Source organism: Cyprinodon tularosa, unplaced genomic scaffold, assembly GCF_016077235.1.
Source record: "Cyprinodon tularosa strain WSP-4 unplaced genomic scaffold, ASM1607723v1 ctg447, whole genome shotgun sequence".
Classification (NCBI taxonomy): domain Eukaryota; kingdom Metazoa; phylum Chordata; class Actinopteri; order Cyprinodontiformes; family Cyprinodontidae; genus Cyprinodon; species Cyprinodon tularosa.
Window position 1 is genome coordinate 139,366 of NW_024039171.1, and position 19,973 is coordinate 159,338.

The 19,973-nt window shown below is 39.7% G+C and overlaps 1 protein-coding gene across 3 annotated transcripts in view; it reads right to left on the reverse strand.

Moving 5' to 3' along the window:
- Positions 1 to 219: 219 nt before the first annotated feature.
- The window catches only part of LOC119793254 (transcription factor ETV6-like), a 50,081-nt gene continuing 30,327 nt past the window's right edge, over positions 220 to 19,973 (reverse strand). For all 3 annotated transcript variants that reach the window (XM_038300335.1, XM_038300333.1, XM_038300336.1), the window contains exons 4-8: positions 15,208 to 15,342; positions 7,140 to 7,733; positions 6,916 to 7,058; positions 772 to 872; positions 220 to 699 (exon numbers count right to left, since the gene is read on the reverse strand). In XM_038300335.1, the coding sequence (XP_038156263.1) occupies positions 597 to 699; positions 772 to 872; positions 6,916 to 7,058; positions 7,140 to 7,733; positions 15,208 to 15,342 (1,076 nt within the window). In that variant the 3' untranslated portion in view covers positions 220 to 596. The remainder of the gene's footprint in view (positions 700 to 771; positions 873 to 6,915; positions 7,059 to 7,139; positions 7,734 to 15,207; positions 15,343 to 19,973) is intronic.

Sequence of the window (19,973 nt, forward strand, 5' to 3'; positions counted from 1 at the left end):
AATTAGCTGCTCTATTTTTGGTAAGTTTTTGCTCTATTTTTTAATTTTATTTTAATAAATTCCAATAAAATAAAATAAAAATGTTTTGTTTTGTTACTAAATGTGTTAAAGTTTAAAAAGCCTGAATAATCAGAGGCTGTAAACTCATCAGGGAAAGGTTCTGCAAAAGTTGCCCTCTGCTGCCACCATGAGGATATTTAAGAAACAGCACATGACAAGGTTGATCAAAAGTTTTTATTTCATGGTGAAAACGGTCCTCTCACACACTCACTCAAACACGCACGCTTGCTTTTTTACAAATTGCAATTTTCCAAGATCTGATCCATGAAGAAACAAACAAAAAGAAGAAAAACCAAAGAAAAATCAGATAAACACAAGTGATTGGCTTCTGCAGCACAGAAATAGAAATCCTACCGTCTGAGCGCTCGCTCTCAGACACACCAAAGCACTTTTTTATTCAATCATTTTACAGTATATCAGAAGAATATCATCCTAAGGCATTGAGAGAGGTTCCTTTTCTCCCCCCGTCCGTTTGTTTTTGAACTGAAGCTGCGTCTGAAAGGCATCGGCGGCTGGTTGTAGTAAAGAGGTCCTGCTCAACATTCCTCCTTGATGTAAATTTGTTCGTCTGTGTCCGACTCCAGGTGCTCCAGCCGCTCCGTCTGGCCGTTCATGATCTCGTCGGGGGTTTTCATGAACCTGCGGAGATGGAAGGCGGAGGTTATCGGGCCGCTATCGGAGGGGGGGCGGGGCAGAGCGACGGCGGCGTACCTGAACAGGAGTCTTTGTCCGGGCTCCTTCCTGATGATGTTCAGCTTGTAGTAGTGTCTCAGTGCTCGCGACATCTTCTCGTACGTCATGTTGGTTCTGTTCTGTGGGGTCAGAGATGACGTCACGTTTTAGCAGATTAAGTCACTTCCTGGTTGATTTAAAGGAATAGTACACCCAAAACATGATTAGCCTTCATTTTCTACTCACCCCCATGCTGAACACCACTCTGGAGTACTTTTTTGATTTCTCAAATGCATCTGGAGATCTGGGAGGCTTCTTGCCGTCTGCTGACATTCAAATAATGGAGGTCTATGGCGCCCGAGGCAGAAAGGTCCATAAAAGTCTACAAAATACGTGTCAATATTCCTCCATACTGCTCGTCCAATGTATTCCAAGTGTCCTGAGTGGGTAGCGTCCAGAATTTACTCGAAATGAAGTCATTTAGAATGTTTTTAGAGCATAAACAGTAGTGTATAGGATTTCCTAAAAGCGCGTTCACGAGTCTACGGAAACCGCGGCAGACCAAACCAGATGAAAGTGCGCATTCAGCCTGGCAAAGAACTCATGCTCTTCCTCAACACTAAAGTCCTCAGACATTTTTCATTCGTTGTTTCTTTCTTTTCACAGGTAAACAGCACATTTCTTCTTCTACGCTTGCATTATTGGCAAAGCAGACGCTGAATGCGCACTTTCATCTGGTTTGGTCTGCCGGCTTCCGTAGCGTCGTGAACGCGAAGGCGCGCACTTTCAGGAAATCCTATACACTACTGTTTATGCTCTAAAAACATTCTAAATGACTTCGTTTCGAGTAAATTCTGGACGCTACCCACTCAGGACACTTGGAATACATTGGACGAGCAGTATGGAGGAATATTGACACGTATTTTGTGGACTTTTATGGACCTTTCTGCCTCGGGCGCCATAGACCTCCATTATTTGAATGTCAGCAGACAGCAAGAAGCCTCCCAGATCTCCAGATGCATTTGAGATATCAAAAAAGTACTCCAGAGTGTTGTTCAGCATGGGGTGAGTAGAAAATGAAGGCTAATCATGTTTTGGGTGTACTATTCCTTTAACTGATTTTTAGACTTATTCGCATTATGTTTGTCATAATGGGTAAAGCTAACTAATGCAGGTAGACTTTTTTTATCCCTTATTAGAGCAAAAATTATAACTAAAATCTCAGAATATATATCAGCCTCTCCACAAACTGTTTTCAGATTTTCTCTTTTTGTTTCCTTCAACAGAATCAGTTGGACTTTTATTTAAAATCAACTGATAAATTAAGCCTAACCCAAATCCACTTCTTTTTAGGCATCTTAAAGAAGCTCAAAATGTAATTATCCTAAATTTATTTGCTAAATGGAAAAAAAACTGCAATAAAAAAGAAAAAAAAAAACTTGTGTTTTCTATCGATTTTTGGAAGCAGTTGGAGGACGATGGCGCCCACTAGTGGCTGAAACATGGATACCTCTCATGTGTTCACATCCGCTGCTGCCATGTTGTTTTCAGGAGTTATAAAAAGCATCAATCTGTTATTTTAATTGTATTTCTTATTTAATGGAAACACCTGAACTGCCAAACATTAAATTTACACATTTAGCAGAATATCTCTATATCTGTAACATGTTTCTGGTCTTTCTACTGGTTTGTGTTCTCTTTCCCTCCTGCTGATTAGTGATCTGCTCCTGCTGTGCTGCTCAGTCTAATTACGCCTCATTCCCCCCACCTGCCTCCCATCCTTCATAAGCAGCCTGTCAGCAGTCGGTCAGCTGGCTGAAAGGCTGCAGCTGGTAAACATCCAGAGTTCCTTCTCTGCCTTGTAGTGATGAACAAATGAATCCTTCCAACCTAAAGGTTCATTCATTGCTCACTATTTAGCAGCACAGACTCTGACTGACATCATGTCTGAAAAATCACTAAACAATAATGAGAGCAATATTGTCAGAGTTTTTTGTTTTACACGCTTGCCTTTTCTTTTAAGTCATGGATGTCATGGACTGACTGTTGGAGAGAAGATGCTGTTTATTTATGACTTATATTCTAAATAATCTCATTCTGCCATCAGCACTCTGTCTGTTTCTCTGTGTGAGACTTTAAAAAAAATAGGACTTTTGGTTTAAGGCGGGTTCTTCGTTGGCTAATTTGGACAGTTCAAAGAATAAATGATTGAATTAAGAATATTTCATTGAGATAAATAGGGTGAAATCATTTTAGGAATAAACGGTGGTGCTCAGGCTGTTTGTAGTGTCTGATTTACGGTTCTGTGATGTCATCACTGTAGATCAGCTCCTAACAGCACAACAAACACCTGAAATACAGAGTTATCTGTCCAACGACACAAACTAACAGCTAATGATGAACCTACGTTTGCGCGAGAGAAGCAGCTGGCTAACATGCTCAACTTATTCTCATTATCAGTTCGTATGAAATCCTACGAAAAGTTATGCACAGTAATTTCGTACGTTTTGGACGTTTTTCCTCGAAAAAGCAGATCCGCGGACGGTTGTAAAACTGGGAAAAACCGTGCAATAATTACTTCTTGATGTCTCTCACTAGGTTGCTTGCTGTTTTGTATCTTAGGGTTAATTGTGTGTTAAATTGTATGTTATTGAATGGTGCGTAAGATGCGCGAGGATATCTTGTCTCGAGGCAAGACGTAAAAATACCACGAAATGTGACGAAAAAAACGTCTAAAACGTACGAAATTACGGTGCATAACTTTTTGTACGATTTCGTACGAAATGATAATGAGAATACACTGACATGCTAAGTTAATAATTGACGAGCATCAAGGTGCAGCAGAAGATCCTGCAGCGTTTAGAGAAGCAGGAGCAGCGACGCCTCATGAGCTTCTGAGCATCTGAGGCGCGTTAGCAGCAGCAGCTGCTGGAAAAATGTAACTTTAGCTGCTGGACGCGCCGCATCAACCAATGAGAGAAGCTGATCTGGGAGCTGGCAGGGAGTCAGACGCAGCACTGCTGATGCAGAGCGCTATGATCACTCCTCTGAAACAGTTTATTAACGCCTAAATTAACTTCAAAGGTAGAAACCTGCCGGCAGAATATGTTGGCTTTTATTATCCTGCTGCCTGCAGTTTGTAGCACAGACCTGAAAAACGCTAACATCTACTTCCAGCCGCTGTAGGTACCAGATTGACTCGGGCTGCCAGATTGACTCGGGGGCCTGCGCCTTTTGATGACGTCATAATATGGCAACTCCGCCCGTCACTATATGGCAACGCCACTCGTAACGATATGGCAACTCCACTCAAACAAACTACACTGCGCCCGCGGTCTCTATTTGTCACAAATCTATTTTATTTAGCCAATAAACGGTAATCGTTTGGCGCTGTCCGTTAATTGACCAAATACCTATAATACATTAAAACATTAATTTTTCATTAAATTGTCCGGACCAATCACAATGTTTTGCGTGTCCGCGCAAACCACAGACATTATATGACGTAGACGTGTCATTGGGCGGGATCTGCCTATGCTGAGATGCGTCAGAGCGTCCGCCATCTTAAATGTGGCAAATCTGCAGTTTCTCAGTCACTTAAACAGTATCAGAGGGACTTTAATCTCTGAATCTACTTTGTATTCGTAGTATTTTTGTTTTTGTAATATTACAAGTTTATTTTTTGTATCCCTTTAGCTTCATTCTCCTGAATTTATTCTCGTTACAAATGCAGACTGCGGGCTCAATGTAGTTTGTTTGAGTGGCGTTGCCATAATCATGTGACGTCATCGGGACGCGCAAGGCCCATGGCGAATTCGGTGACGTCATCGGAAGGCGCAGGGACCATGGAGAATTTCTTCGTAAAATTGTCCGTTTACAAACCGCAATTCCGCTTTCGAATAAAACCTACACCCCGCTATAATTACTTTAGTAAGCTGTCCAGACCAATCAAAATGTTTTGCGCAATTGTGCAAACATTAAAACAATTATGTATTGTGACGTCATCAAAAGGCGCAGGCCCCCCGAGTCAATCTGGCAGCCCGAGTCAATCTCTTACCTACACCGGTATGTGGGGGTCTGAGCGGCTCCCACAGAGAAATAATCTTTGAAGGCAGGATGGTAATCTGGATGAACTGACTGCACAGACCATGTTTTCAGGAGGACTTTCTCACTTCAACATAGATTCTAACTACTTTTTACCCGCTGATCACAGCTAATATAGCCGCCATTGTTCCAGGCAGAGAAAGGATAGAGTAGCTCCGCCCACCGTGCATCAGACCCATTTTAGCACCACGCAGCTAGAGCAGCAAAGATGCTTCGGCCGCGCGTCAGAACTAAACTTGTACAAGCATAAATATTTAAGCAGAATGCGCGTTTTAGCTGCTCCTGCTGCGCGCCGTCAGAACGTAGGCCAGTAGGGAGGCCAGTAAGGAGGCCAGTAGCAAGGCCCAGTGTTGTGCCTGAACGCGTTCATTGAACGAAAGTTCATGAACTCGTTCATATTTTGGGCGAACGTGAACTGAACGTACTGCATTACTGCCTGATGAACGTTATTGTGAACTCGTTCATTCTGGTGTCTGTGAACGGCACGCTCTCTCAGTTCAACTCCGTTCAATAGGTTGCCAGATTTCTATAGAGCCCTCCAGGCGAAACCCCTCTAAATCACACCGTAAACAGGCCTTAATATGTAGAGGGAAAAACACCCAATCTGGCAACACCAGCTACCAGCGTCGTAGCCTACAGCCGCGTGCGTCATCAAAACAAAATGCCGTGTGGAAGCCACAGCAGCATGGAGGCGACCGTGGAGGCGACAAAGCAGCAGTATGATCACTTAAAACAGGTTTATGACCAGGTGGTCGGTGAGGATGATGGCAACAAGTTTGCCCGCCGGCTTTCAGTAAAAAAATCCGCACTTGAGTAACCTTAAATTCCTACCTCAGCCTGGTCCCTCAGTTTGTGTTAGTCAAATCTTCTTGAGCGGAGGTCTTCAACAGGGGATCCGCGACCCCTAGGGGGTCTACGGAGGTACTGCATGAGGGTCTGCATGGTTAGTTGATATTTTTATATTCCCCCTGCATTTTTTCCCCCCACTAATTGAAATGTCTTTAAATACTCATTAACATGAAATCAACACACTAGTAAACAGATAAATGGAGACAAAAGATGTCTTTCAGTCATCAATGCTCACATTCAGCGACACACAGGAGCTCTTTCAAGCTGGGCACCGTTTCCTTCACAACAACCAGGAATCAGAATCAGAAAAACTTTAATAATCCCAGGGAGAAATTAATTTCTTTACATTACTCCATCTGTAATAGAGTGACTATAGGACAGAATTTCATACAATATATATAGTTAGGGGGTCCCCGCTCCATCTCGCCATCAGTTTGGGGGTCCTTGGTCTGGAAAACATAGAAGACCCCTGTTCTTGAGGGTTTTACTATCCATGTAACTTGTTTGTTAAACCTGCCTGGTATAATTTTCCAGGATTCCAGTATTCCTTTTTAGTATGTATTGAAATGGAATTTCAAATGGAAAAAATTATTAAAATAAAAAAAACATTTGCACCTTGACAACTACTTTCCTGTTTTTCTTTCAATATTTCCTCATAAAAAGACCATTCAAGCAGCACATTTTTCCTGATGTTTTTGAGAATATACTGTAGGGGTGAAAGCTGCAGCTGCTACTAGTGTGAAGTGAATGGACAGCAACAAAGCGTTAAAGCAACAATGGGGAAATGCTGTCCCCTCCATGCTAATGTAAACCCTGGTTGGATAAGGATTCAAAACTGGATATGAAGATGAAATCTGACGCACAGTTTCAGTGTTACAACTGATAAAATAATTGCTGTCTGTGGTTCTACAGTAGGCTATGGTGTAATTGAGCAATATATGAAAAAAAAAGAACTATGAACTAGTTCATTTTTAGGAACTGTGAACTTAGTTCAAAATTTTGAATTATGAACTATGAACTGAACTAGTTCATTTTAAAATGTGTGAACTGAACTTTGAACTAGTTCACGTAGAAAGAGAACTTTCCCAACACTGGCAAGGCCAATAGGGAGGCCAGGGGGGGGGCGTGGCCACTGCATGTAAAGTTCTGCTCCTAGAGAAAATAAGCAGCAAGGAAGAGGAGGAAAGGACAGGAAGTGGGTGAGGGGAGGAAGGAAAGGGGGAAGCAAACCTTGTGGTTCCCCCAGAGCCTGGCCAGGCCGTTGGGGTCCATGATGCGGAAGACTTTATTGTCGGGATCCTCCCAGCGGATGTAGTTCTCGTACCGGCTGTCTGACAGGAGCTGGTAGACGTAGTCCCACAGCAGCCTGCAGTCTGCAGACAGAGGACAGGAGGAAGTCAGAGCTTCGCTGCGGATCAAAGGACGGAGGCGGGACGGCGTCCTGAGGGTCTCACCTGCTATCCGCCCGATGGGCATCTGCTGCTCCTCAGGAGGAGACACGGGCATGATGACGTGGTTCCTGTAGAGCGCCTCCTCCTGCTGCTGCTGCTGCAGCAGATGCTGCTGCTGCAGCTGGTGATGGTGGACGTGGACTTTGCCTTCGCGGCCGTTCTCCATCACCGCCTGAGAGTGGGGGCCGCCGCGGCTGTGCCTGAAGTCCATGCCGCCGCCGCCCACCACTCTGTTTGGGCTGAGGAGCAGAGGGTTCAGGATGGTGCTGGGCATGAGCTGGATGACGCGAGGAGGGCCCGCCTCCTGGACCCCGGGGCTGGGGGCTTCCCTGGGCGTGGCGCAGGGGCCGTTGGGTGCCGCCGGAGACACGGACAGGGGGTACATCTCCTCTGGTAGGTGGTGGTTGCTGTCAGGCAGCTGGGAGAAGGTGTGGAGGGGGTCCTCGCTGGCGGACCGAGGGCGGTTGGGCTCCAAAGGGGATCTTCTTGGAGCCGAGTTGTGGGGGGAGCGGGAGCGAGAGCGGCGGTGCCGTAGCTCGATGGTGGGGGGGTTCTGGGGGAGGGGTTCTGTACCACGTGGGGCCCGCCGTACCGTCTCTGAGGAGGCAGACATTTTAGCTGTTACAAAGATTCTCTATCATAGAAAAAACAACTTTATAAACATGAAGGCGGCGCTGTGAGACGCGTCCTTCAGTCCGGCCGACCGCGGCGCCCGTCAGGTTCATCATTCATCGTTTTCATGTTAAACTCTGACAGATAATCTGCAAAAACTAAACTAAATTAAGAAAACCTCTTAAAATAAGACTATTTTCCCTTAAACTGAGCAGCCTAATAAGACGATCTGCTAATAAAACGATTATTAATTATGAGCTAATTAGATTAAGTTAAAACAAAAGATTGTATTTGAAAAATATTTATTCCACTTTTGCTTTCAACAAAACACTAAAAGTAATGTTAGCTGTTTAGTTTTAACACATTTAAATAAAATATTTTCACACAGATATCGTGTGCAGGCTAGCTCCTGTAGCGTTAGCTTAAACAACGACGAGTAACGTTAAAACGTTCAGCGTGACCTGAAGCGCGTAGAGGATGAGGAGAAGGAAGGAATAACAAGAGGTGATGAAGATGAGGAGGAAGAAGCTGGTGTTTGTGTGGCTGCTGCTAGCAGATGCTAACCCAGATGGAGCGCTATGCTACATAGAGCTCCAGTTTCTAACGGAGGCTGTTAGCGGTTAGCATCTGGAACATGCTTAACTGATCCTTTAAACGGTCATTCATTATCCTAAGATATGATTTTGATTTCATGTTAGCCTCTGCTAACGGTGTTAGCTCTAGCTAATACAGTAAACAGCAGATCACATTAGCTTGTTTTATGATAACTTTAAGGCAGTGATGTAGTTTCATTGTCTAATTTTACACCAGTTAAGCAGAATAAGATAATAAACAGCTCTGCTAATGTTAGCCTTCCTGTTATCACTCTGAAGGTTCCAGCTCAATACGACATAAACGCATCATCAACCCAGCATGCATTGCTCAGGTAAACATTGCAACGTTCATGGGTGAAAAATATAACAAACGACAGAACGTTCGAAGCAACTCTACATTTTAATGCATCATAAAATAACAGATTTAGATATTATCTACCTAAAATAAGATAATAAAGTTGTTTTTTCTTATTTTAAACATCACCCCATTAAGTTAGCTAATACTGACTGTTCAAAACAAGGGGAAATACATTTATTTTAAGAACAAATTACTCATATTTCACTTTTTACATTAAAAAGTATAAGTTTAATTCTTAAAAGCTAAAACATTTTAACATAGCAGATGATTAAGGCTTAATTTACTTTTATTGAACACTGATGATTAAACACAGTCTTCCAATTAGCAATGTTACTTTAGCTGTTACTCAAAAGATCCAATTACACTGCAAAAACTGAAATATGAGCAAGCCTTTTTTTATAACTGTATTTTCCCTTAATTTGAGCAGGTAAATATTTGCCAGTGAAATAAGATAAACTGAGCCTGGTTCTGCTGGAGGTTTCTTCCTGTTCAAAGGGAGTTTTTCCTCTCCACTGTCGCTACAATCATGCTTAGTGTGAGGGATTGCTGAAGAGTCAATGAGTCGATGCAATCAGCTGGTTTTCCTTAGATAGAAAACTTTGAATCAATCTGACTGGATGTTCTGGTGTAAAGTGACATGAGATGACATGATGTGAATTGGAGCTATAGAAATAAACTGAATAGAATTGAAATTATATTTAGAAAAGAACAACTTTGTTCTCCTCTTTCTTGTTTTAAGGACCAAAAATAATAATCTCATTGAAATATCATCTTAATTGCTGTATTGAGCCAAAATCCTTAGTTAATAAAGATTTACACATTTATAGATTTTTAGACCTTTAGCTATTAAACAGCCTCATATTAGAACAACAGGTAATGAAAAATAAAATAAAAGTTTTCCCCACTTGGATTATATGATTTCCATTTCATTCATCATTAAGGCTTTCTAAAGATTCCAGCTTTAGATTTGTAAAATACGTCAATAAAAATACATATAATTATTTCACTCTTTATTTATTTACACATATTAAATAAGGTAAATATAATAATATTAAAATAAACAATAAAATGTAAATATGTTATTTATCATTTCAAATGTATTTCTGGTTATTTGATGGAGAATTTAATAACATAAAAGTGCCCTTTAATAACTTAACATAAAATAAATACAGGTTACATCTATTTATTTCTATGGTTTTATTTCATAGATAGTCCCTATATGTGAATATTTATTAAATAAATATGTATCCAGTGACATACTCTATCGTCAGTAATATCTCCATCAGGAAGTTTGTGTTTCTATCCGAAATAATCTGAACATTCAATTCTGCAGAATTTACGTGCAAATTCAAAAGCAGGAATAATTGGAAAATATTTGATCTCTGATGGAAAAATATCCTAGGAGGAAGAAAGCCTGAAGTGATTCTAATATTTTAATTAACTTCCTCATCATGGATTGTTTTTTTAAACATTTAGAAATGTAAAAAATTTTCATTATTTGAATCTGATTTCCTGTAAATTGGATTCAAGTACCCAAAGTTTCCACTAGATGTCGCCGTCGTTTCACTGTGAGGCTGAACTTGTCCTTTTCTTTAGAAATCTTTACCAAGCTGGAGCAGGACTGATCTTAAAGGAATAGTACACCCAAAACATGATTAGCCTTCATTTTCTACTCATCCCCATGCTGAACAACACTCTGGAGTACTTTTTTGATATCTCAAATGCATCTGGAGATCTGGGAGGCTTCTTGCTGTCTGCTGACATTCAAATAATGGAGGTCTATGGCGCCCGAGGCAGAAAGGTCCATAAAAGTCCACAAAAAACGTGTCAATATTCCTCCATACTGCTCGTCGAATGTATTCCAAGTGTCCTGAGTGGGTAGCATGCAGAATTTACTCGAAACAAAGTCATTTAGAATGTTTTTAGAGCATAAACAGTAGTGTATAGGATTTCCTAAAAGGGCGTTCACGACGCTACGGAAACCGCGGCAGACCAAACCAGATGAAAGTGCGCATTCAGCTCGGCAAAGAACTCATGCTCTTCCTCAACACTGAAGTCCTCAGACATTTTTCTTTCGTTGTTTCTTTCTTTGCACAGGTAAGCAGCACATTTCTTCTTCTACGCTTGCATTATCGGCAGAGCAGCAGTGAATGCGCACTTTCATCTGGTTTGGTCTGCCGCGGTTTCCGTAGACTCGTGAACGCGCTTTTAGGAAATCCTATACACTACTGTTTATGCTCTAAAAACATTCTAAATGACTTCGTTTCGAGTAAATTATGGACGCTACCCACTCAGGACACTTGGAATACATTGGACGAGCAGTATGGAGGAATATTGACACGTTTTTTGTGGACTTTTATGGACCTTTCTGCCTCGGGCGCCATAGACCTCCATTATTTGAATGTCAGCAGACAGCAAGAAGCCTCCCAGATCTCCAGATGCATTTGAGATATCAAAAAAGTACTCCAGAGTGTTGTTCAGCATGGGGGTGAGTAGAAAATGAAGGCTAATCATGTTTTGGGTGTACTATTCCTTTAAAGCATTAGAGCAGGTTAGGCGTTTAGGTGAGGCTGAGCTCAGAGAGAGTGTCTCCATGGGAGTGTCTTCCAACAGGCGGAGGTCACACCTTCAGGTGTGGACATGCGTCTTCCTGGAACAGAAACACCCAAAGTCTTCTGCCAGAAAATCTCAGCCTGGCTTTTTCACACTCGTCTCCTCGTGAACGGAGGAACACTTTCAGTAAAGTTTGACTCTTCTGTGAGACGAAGAGGAAAAATTTCCCCGCTGTCTTCCTTCGTTTTTGGTGAATAAATCATGGAGATCCAAAAATAAACCAAATGATCTCACATCTAAATTTATTTAATCCCTTTTGTCTGTTAGCGGGGCTAATTTTAGAAAATGTGGAAAAAAACTGTGAAACTGTTGAAGCCATGTCTAAATGTTGCTATTAGTCTACCGTTTTTTACCTCTGGGTTGGTCATGATTGAGTCACGAAGGACAAGAGGAGTAAAGGAAGGAAATGATGAGAGAGGAGATGAGGACTACAGACAGGAAGCGAGGGAATAAGGAAGGAAGATTGCCAGGAGGAAGGAAAGACGGAAGGAATACAGGAAGAACTAAACCACCTGTATGGAGTGAACTTTGTTCCATAATTGTTACAGGGAAAAATATGTTTGGTAAATGGAAACAAAAAAAATGCAATCTAGAAATAAAACGTCGAAATTTTTTTTCAGTTTTACGAATGTTTTTGTTTTCTAATGACCTCGCAAGCAAGATGAATTTTCACATGATTTCTGGATTAAGAGACTCCCGTAAAGATATCTTGCCAGAAGCCAACCGAAGCGTTCCGCCTCGATCCGGAAATGTTTTGGACCAATAAGATGATGTCATCAAGAGGCGGAATGCTGAAGCAAAACAAACATGGCTGCTTCGGTTTCACCTGGAATACCTTCTGATTCTTTTTGAAAAACAAACAAAAGAACGCAAGTTTTGCCTTTTTGGACGGGTAAGTTTGCGCGTTCAAAAGAAATTTGGGAGGCAGGAGCCCAATCAGCTGGAAGAATATTAACGAGTGTCCCTCCATTTTTCTACAGGAGGATTCCCAGATTGAAGCCGTGTACGAACTGAATTGAACTCCTCGTATCCGTCTGGCTTATGCTAGCTTTCAAATTGCGTTTTATAGCGCAAATTTTCTTCAGTTCTGGGGGCGGGATTTCCTCTGGAGTGAAGACCTATTTCTATTGGTCTGCTGGATGTTATTTATATTTGTTAGTGTTTCTATTAGGCATGCACTGGCAATAATGTGATCTGGGAAACAATTTAAAAACACTAGAATTCGAAAAATAAAACAATTTGAAAAACAAAGTTCACAATGTAATAAAAAGAGAAAAAGGAATAGAATAATTAATGATTAAATATGGTTAAAACCTTTTTCTTAATTAATGAGTTTAATTTCTGGATATATTTTTACGTTATAATTCTATTTTACAAAATATGTTCCTTGCCACAATAATGGAATAGAGTTCACTCTGTAGACAAGGAAAGGAAAGAAGGAGTAAAGAAAGGAAGGACAAAAGTAAGGATTGTATACATATAAAGGGTGCAGTTGGAGGAAGCAAGGAGACAAGGGACTAAAAAGGGGGGGGCTAAAGGAAGGATGCAAGGAATAAAGGGGAAGTTAGCTTAAAACGAGGTAATGAATTAGTACCAGTGAGTGCTCATTTTCAATCATATCTCTGCCCTCAGAGGTTTAACAAACTTCTAGCTGGTTGGTATCAAATGATCTCTGAACTCCTCTTTAGGATATTCAGTGTTTTGTTTTGTTTTGTTTTTCTTGGTGGGGATGAAAACTAATAGATGCTCTTGATCACTAAAATAAGGCTGCCGCCTCCTCAATGATCTGACATGACGTCGCCTTTCCTGAAAACCTCGTACTGCGCATCATTTGGCCTCCTAGACAAAAAAAACAAACAACCTTTCCAAACAAAGCAGGAACTCCCCGCAGCCGCTTTGCATGCACCTTTCATTGTTTAACCAAAGCAGCACTTCCTGGTGGAGCAGGTCGGACTGTCAACATCACGGCTCGGGCCGATCTGATAGCTGCACATTTTCTCAGCCCCACCCAGGAAGCAGCTTCAGGTATTTCACCAGACGCTGCAGCACTTCCTTAAATGCAACCAACCAGGTGCTGGAATCAGACTCTCTTCTCATTTAACAAACTGCTTTCCTTTAATTTCCCCTGTTTGCTCGACTATTTAAACCTTATTGATTCACTTTTCCTTTATCTTGCCTTTTATGGCGTCATACCTTCGATTAAACGGCCCCGTTGTTGACAACTAAATCTCAGCCACTAAAGGACAAAGTTTTAGCAGGTTGATGTTTTCTGAAACTTTATAATAATAACATAGCATCTTTCTGAGGGCGAACAAAAGATGCTGCCAGAACGACTTTAAAACCAAACCGGTACTTTTTACCACCGGCTTAGAAAGTTCAGGTCAGGTTTAAAGGACAGGAAATGATTTAATGACTTTTAAAGATGTTTATCCTTTAAAATAAAACTCTGACGCCAAGTTTGAATCTAAAACTGAAGATTAGCTCTGAAATCTCTCTGAGGCTGCTAAGCTACAAAAATATCTGTGCTTATTGAAAAAAATCAGGTTTAAGCAGCATGGAGGTTTAAAATAAAGGCTTAAAAAAACTACTTTGGATTTATTATTCTTCCTCACTGAATCAATGATGTAGCAGTAAGAGGATGAGAGGAAGCTAGCTAAAACCAACTGTGTACGTAGGAATTAGCGCCATAGCTAGTTAGCCACAACATAAAATCTACTATTAAAAAGTAGAATCAAGCAGCATAGATGTTACAAAATACTTTAAAAACGACGACTTTTAGCTCACAATCAATATCAATATCAAGATGTTTTCATAAAAAAGCAGCAGGAGGTTCAAAGTAAGCTAGCTAAAACTAGCTTAGATTCAGAACGATTTAAAAAATAATTAATTCTAATCATTAATGAAAATGAAGTATGGAGTTAATTTTGTTCTAAATTTGTTGCAAGCAAAGAAAATGTTTTGTTAATGGAAATAAAAAAAAAAAAATACAGACATGAAATTTTAAAAAAATGACATCTGAAAAAAAAAACAGGAAGGTTTTTAAATTTTTTTATTTTCCATATTTTGCTTTTATGGACTATTTTTTTTGCAAAGTCTATTTAAAAAAAAAAAAATCCCAAATACAATTGTATTCTTTCAAAAACGTATTTTTCAGATTAAGTTTCCCGGATAGCGTTCTTTTCAGAAGGCGTTTAATTGATCATAAGTTTAAAACAGCTGCTTAACTTTAATGCAGACCAATAGAAATATGTTTTAGCTTCTCACTCCACAGGAAGGCCCGCCCCCTAAAAGGTAAACTGGAAAATAAGCCAATTCCTGAACCGCAACATGAATAAAAAAATTTAAAATAAATCTTTATAATAAAATATTTAAAAAATCAGAAGAAAAAAATTATGAATAACAATAGAATAAAATAAAGTCTTCAAATCACATTTTTTTTCAATTAAGACATTTTTCCAAAATGTCTCCATTGTTTTTTTTCCTTCAAATTTTGATTAAGAGAAAAAAAATCTGTTCTTTGCAACAATAATGGAACAAAATTGTTGATAAAATAATTTCCGAACACATTTTTGTCTTCAACAGTAAATCGTTATACATTTTTTTTTATTTATTCTATTTTATTGTCTTGAGTTTCTGTATTTTACCTTATTTCCTGCAACCATGTCATCTCTACAGTTGTTTTAAATGTGCCTTATAAATAAAGTTTGAGTTTAGCTGAGCTAATGTCACAAATATTATGAATTTAAAGGTAATAGAAGAGTAATTGGTAACGCTATAGATGATAAACTTTATGTTTATAGCAAGAAAATGTAGAAATATAAATATTCCAGTTCATAGAAAATTAAAAATAGTCTCCATGTTTGCATCATGTGAAGCAGAAAGCGGGAGGACTGACCTTCCAGCTTCAGGTGCTGCACCGCGCCGTCAGGTAGCGAGTGAAACGAGTTCCCGGGAAAGTAAGCAGACGGGCAAAACACGCTGGACTTCCTCTGCTTCAGTATGTGCTGCAGCAGCTCATACAGGACATCCCCTGCAGAAAACAAAGGTCAAAGGTTACCGCACGCCTCCAGGTGACATCTGACGCCAGCATGACTCGGGACATTAGCGTTAGTGTCGTCAAACACGGTGTCCGCTTCCCCTTCTTCTGCTCTGCGTCTTCCAGGATCCAGCCAAATGATGCGGCCCTTATTGCTCAAACTTCCTGCCACTTGAGCAATAATGGAGCGAAGGAGCCTGGAGGGGAATTCAGGACAACGGCCGACAGAAAAGTTCTTAGAGAGTCGACTGCGATCGCTCTATAACCTTCGCTTTGTTATTAATGCCACATGTCTCAGCTTACGGAGACAAATGACGGCAGAATAAACATATTGCTAAATATATCACTTTAATTTATCACAAGCAAACTCAAACTGTTACATTAGAAACTAAATATATAAAACAAAAAAGTAAAAAAATATGTGAACTGTTTTATGTCTTTAAAAAAGCATGATGTCAAATAAGCAGAAATCCATGTAGCCAGCTCTACAGCAATGTTCAGAAACAGGTGGGGGAGGGACTCTATGCTCTTTATTCAGAGAAAATTCTTATAATTCTTTGAAACTTTAATAAAAGGTGCTCAAAAAACTTTTAGGGCTCTATTTGAATGTGCATTATTTTATTTACACAGAATATATATAGTTTTTATTATTTTATTATAATTATGTTTCTGCAATTCTATTTTTTCCTTTGTGACATGGATGTGACAGAAGCATCATTTCGTCATGTTTCTATGACGACAATAAAAGCTAGATTTCCATTTCTATATGTTAAATAATGATGCTCTGATGATGAGGAGGAGAATGTTGGCAGTGGGCTTTAGGCTGCCCTGCAAGGCTTTAAACCTGGGTTTAACCGGAGACTAAGCCATTCTCAAGCACATATCAAGGAGCTCATTTTGAGCCTGGATCCAGATTTATTGTTGATTCTGTTCATGGTGGAGAATCCTGCTTCACAGCAGCAGGTTGAGCCAAACATCCTCTAAATGTGCAGGGTCATCTTTGAGCACGCCATTTCACTTTTCTTTCACCAGTTCACCGCAGTTCTTCCAGCAGTCCACACTTTCTCTGCTCTCTTTTTCTCATCGTCTTCTCCTTCTTTCCCATCGCCCGGCTTGCCACAGGTTTGCCTGCTGTGTCTAAAAGTAGCAGCAGCAGCAACCCAGACTGACAGCTCATTGGCTCATTTGGATCACGTGCAGCCTGGAGCCAGACGCTCCCCAGGGCTTTACCGTATTAACAGGAGAAGAGGAGCAACTGAAATAAGACACTGTTGTCGAACAACATGCAGTAATTTATAGATGTTTTAAATCCGGTTGGTACGGAGGAGGATTAGGGCCACTGAAAAAAAAAAAAGTTAACTGATTTTTTTATTTTATTTCAGTTTAACATGGGAAAAAAGTCAGAATTCTGACTTTATTCTCGGAATTCTGACTTTAATCTCGGAATTCTGACTTTTTTTCTCATAATTCTGACTTTAATCTCAGAATTCTGACTTTAATCTGGGAATTCTGACTTTAATCTCGGAATTCTGACTTTTTTCTCAGAATTCTGACTTTATTCTCGGAATTCTGACTTTAATCTCGGAATTCTGACTTTTTTCTCAGAATTCTGACTTTAATCTCAGAATTCTGACTTTATTCTCGGAATTCTGACTTTAATCTCAGAATTCTGACTTTATTCTCGGAATTCTGGCTTTAATCTCGGAATTCTGACTTTTTCTCAGAATTCTGACTTTAATCTCAGAATTCTGACTTTATTCTCGGAATTCTGACTTTAATCTCAGAATTCTGACTTTATTCTCGGAATTCTGACTTTAATCTCGGAATTCTGACTTTTTTCTCAGAATTCTGACTTTAATCTCGGAATTCTGACTTTTTTTCAGAATTCTGACTTTAATCTCAGAATTCTGACTTTATTCTCGGAATTCTGACTTTAATCTCGGAATTCTGACTTTAATCTCGGAATTCTGACTTTTTTCTCAGAATTCTGACTTTAATCTCGGAATTCTGACTTTTTTTCAGAATTCTGACTTTAATCTCAGAATTCTGACTTTATTCTCGGAATTCTGACTTTTTTCTCGGAATTCTGACTTTTTTCTCAGAATTCTGACTTTAATCTCGGAATTCTGACTTTAATCTCAGAATTCTGACTTTATTTTTAGAATTCTGACTTTTTTCTCAGAATTCTGACTTTTTTCTCAGAATTCTGACTTTTTTCTCAGAATTCTGACTTTAATCTCAGAATTCTGACTTTAATCTCAGAATTCTGACTTTAATCTCGGAATTCTGACTTTAATCTCAGAATTCTGACTTTATTTTTAGAATTCTGACTTTTTTCTCGGAATTCTGACTTTTTTCTCAGAATTCTGACTTTAATCTCAGAATTCTGACTTTAATCTCAGAATTCTGACTTTAATCTCGGAATTCTGACTTTAATCTCAGAATTCTGACTTTATTTTTAGAATTCTGACTTTTTTCTCAGAATTCTGACTTTTTTCCCATGGTAAACTGAAATAAAATAAAAAAATCAGTTACCTTTTTATTTTTGTCAGTGGCCCTAATCCTCTTCCATAGGTTGGGTCCGGATCTGGACCGCTAATCTGTGATCTAGATTTTGATTTAGATTTTAAAATGGAATATTTTTCTATTTTTCTTTTTTTTTTATTAAAAAAATCATTGTATAAAATGGATTCATAAACACCTCATTTTATTTCAGTGTTAAATTCTGTTTAAAGTAACAGATTATAATTAAAAATGTCTCCAGACTTTAACTGGTTGATGGTTTTCTTTATTGGGACCCTGCTGGTTTTTAATTGGTTCCATCTGGCAGAGAAGAACAGGTTGATTGGAACAGAATTGTTCATAAGAGTTTTTTATATTTTTTTCAAACATTCAGGTTAAAAAAAGAGTAAAAACAGAAGGACTGATGTAGCTTTCTAAGTAGAACCTTCATGCTAACTATATGTTTGCTTTATAATCCTGCTCAGTTTCCTAGAACCTGAGCAGGAAGTTCATTCAACGATTTCCAGCCTGGGCTCGCTGTAGCAGAACATTCACAGCGGCCGGCGCGGCGCGGCGGCAGCGGCTGTGATCTCACGGTCGTCCCACTCACGCTCTGAGCGGCTTCGCTAAAGATTTACCATAACAAGGAAATGATTCTCATAAAGGAAGCCAGGGTGAACACTCACACATAAACAAACACTCCTTTCAGTTCTCACTTTCAGGCCCCCGGTCACAGCGGAGGGGGGGGGGGGGGGGGGGGGGGGGGGAAATAAACTCCTGCTTCCTGCTCTCTTCTCTGATTCCTTTATTAGAAATAGTCTGGTTCTAAAAAGCAAACTAAATGAGCTCAGACAGCATCAGGCTCCTATCACAGATATAATTAGCCGTTCTGACGCTTTAAGGCTCATGTTCGCCGTGATGGAAGCTATGCTGTCTTGCTCAGACGCATTCCAGGATAAGGAAAACATCCTTCTTGGAGCATCAACAAAGGGAAGCATGAAGCGGCGCAGAGACTGATGGGAACCGGGCGCCCAGAAACATACAAAGGAGGAAATAAGCGCATCACGAGCCAGAAAATTGCCCTCTTCCCTAAAGCGACATTTAGACTGATACCACGAACCCCAGGCTGCAAACAATCACTCATTCGCACTAAAAAAAACAACAAAAAGTCTTTTTTTTTTTGTTAGCTTTTTCTGTTTTCACCCAGAATTTGTTTATGAATCGATCTGTTCAACTTTGGGACGAGCTAAGCTGTCAGGTTGGTCACTAAACTGGCCTCAACACCTGATCAGGATCAGAAAAAAACAAACTTAAAGCTCATCTAGTGAAAAAAAAAGAGAAAATTAACCATTTGTTTGAATAAAAAGGTTCGTTTAATGTGTTGGAATGTCTAAAATCATGAAAATAATCACTATAAGTGCGAATAATCTATGCAGACATTTGAAGCAGCACTTGTTGAAGCTAAATCCGAACTCGTTGCTTCATGTTGTTTTAGCTTTTCTCCTCAGAAGCGGGCGACATTAATCCCACCCGATAGCACATCCTGCCATTCATGCTACTTTCTCTCAGCTGGAGCTTTAAGAGGCTAATTTCTCACTGCTACGGAGGTAAATTGATTTTAAAACCCGTTAAAATGGTGAGGAGAAGCAGCGGTTTGATATCCTGGCTAATAAACAAGCTAACATCTGTTATCTCTGTGTAAAGCTGAAGGAAAAAAGGTCAGATAATAAGTTTTTCTGATATTTCTAAACTTCATCAAGATGGTAAACATTAATATGCCGTTTCCGTTAGCAACCATGATTGTTGTTGCGCCATGTCATCATTTAAAAAAAAAAAATGTCGGATGTGATCTTAAATTTTGCTTTTAGGGTATCTGAGGAAGCGGCAGGATAGAGCTTAAATATAAAATTATAAATAATAAAAGAATAAATCTACAAATGTCATAAGTGTTTGAAACTGAACCAGGCTATGGAGTGAGCTTTGTTCCATTATTTAGCAAAGAATGCGTTCAGCAAATAAAAAAGAAATGCAATCCAGAAATAACACTTTGAGAAACTTACTTATCAAAAAACAAAAAAAAGTTTCGGTTCAAATTTTGTTTTGTTTTTTCTGATTGCATTCGT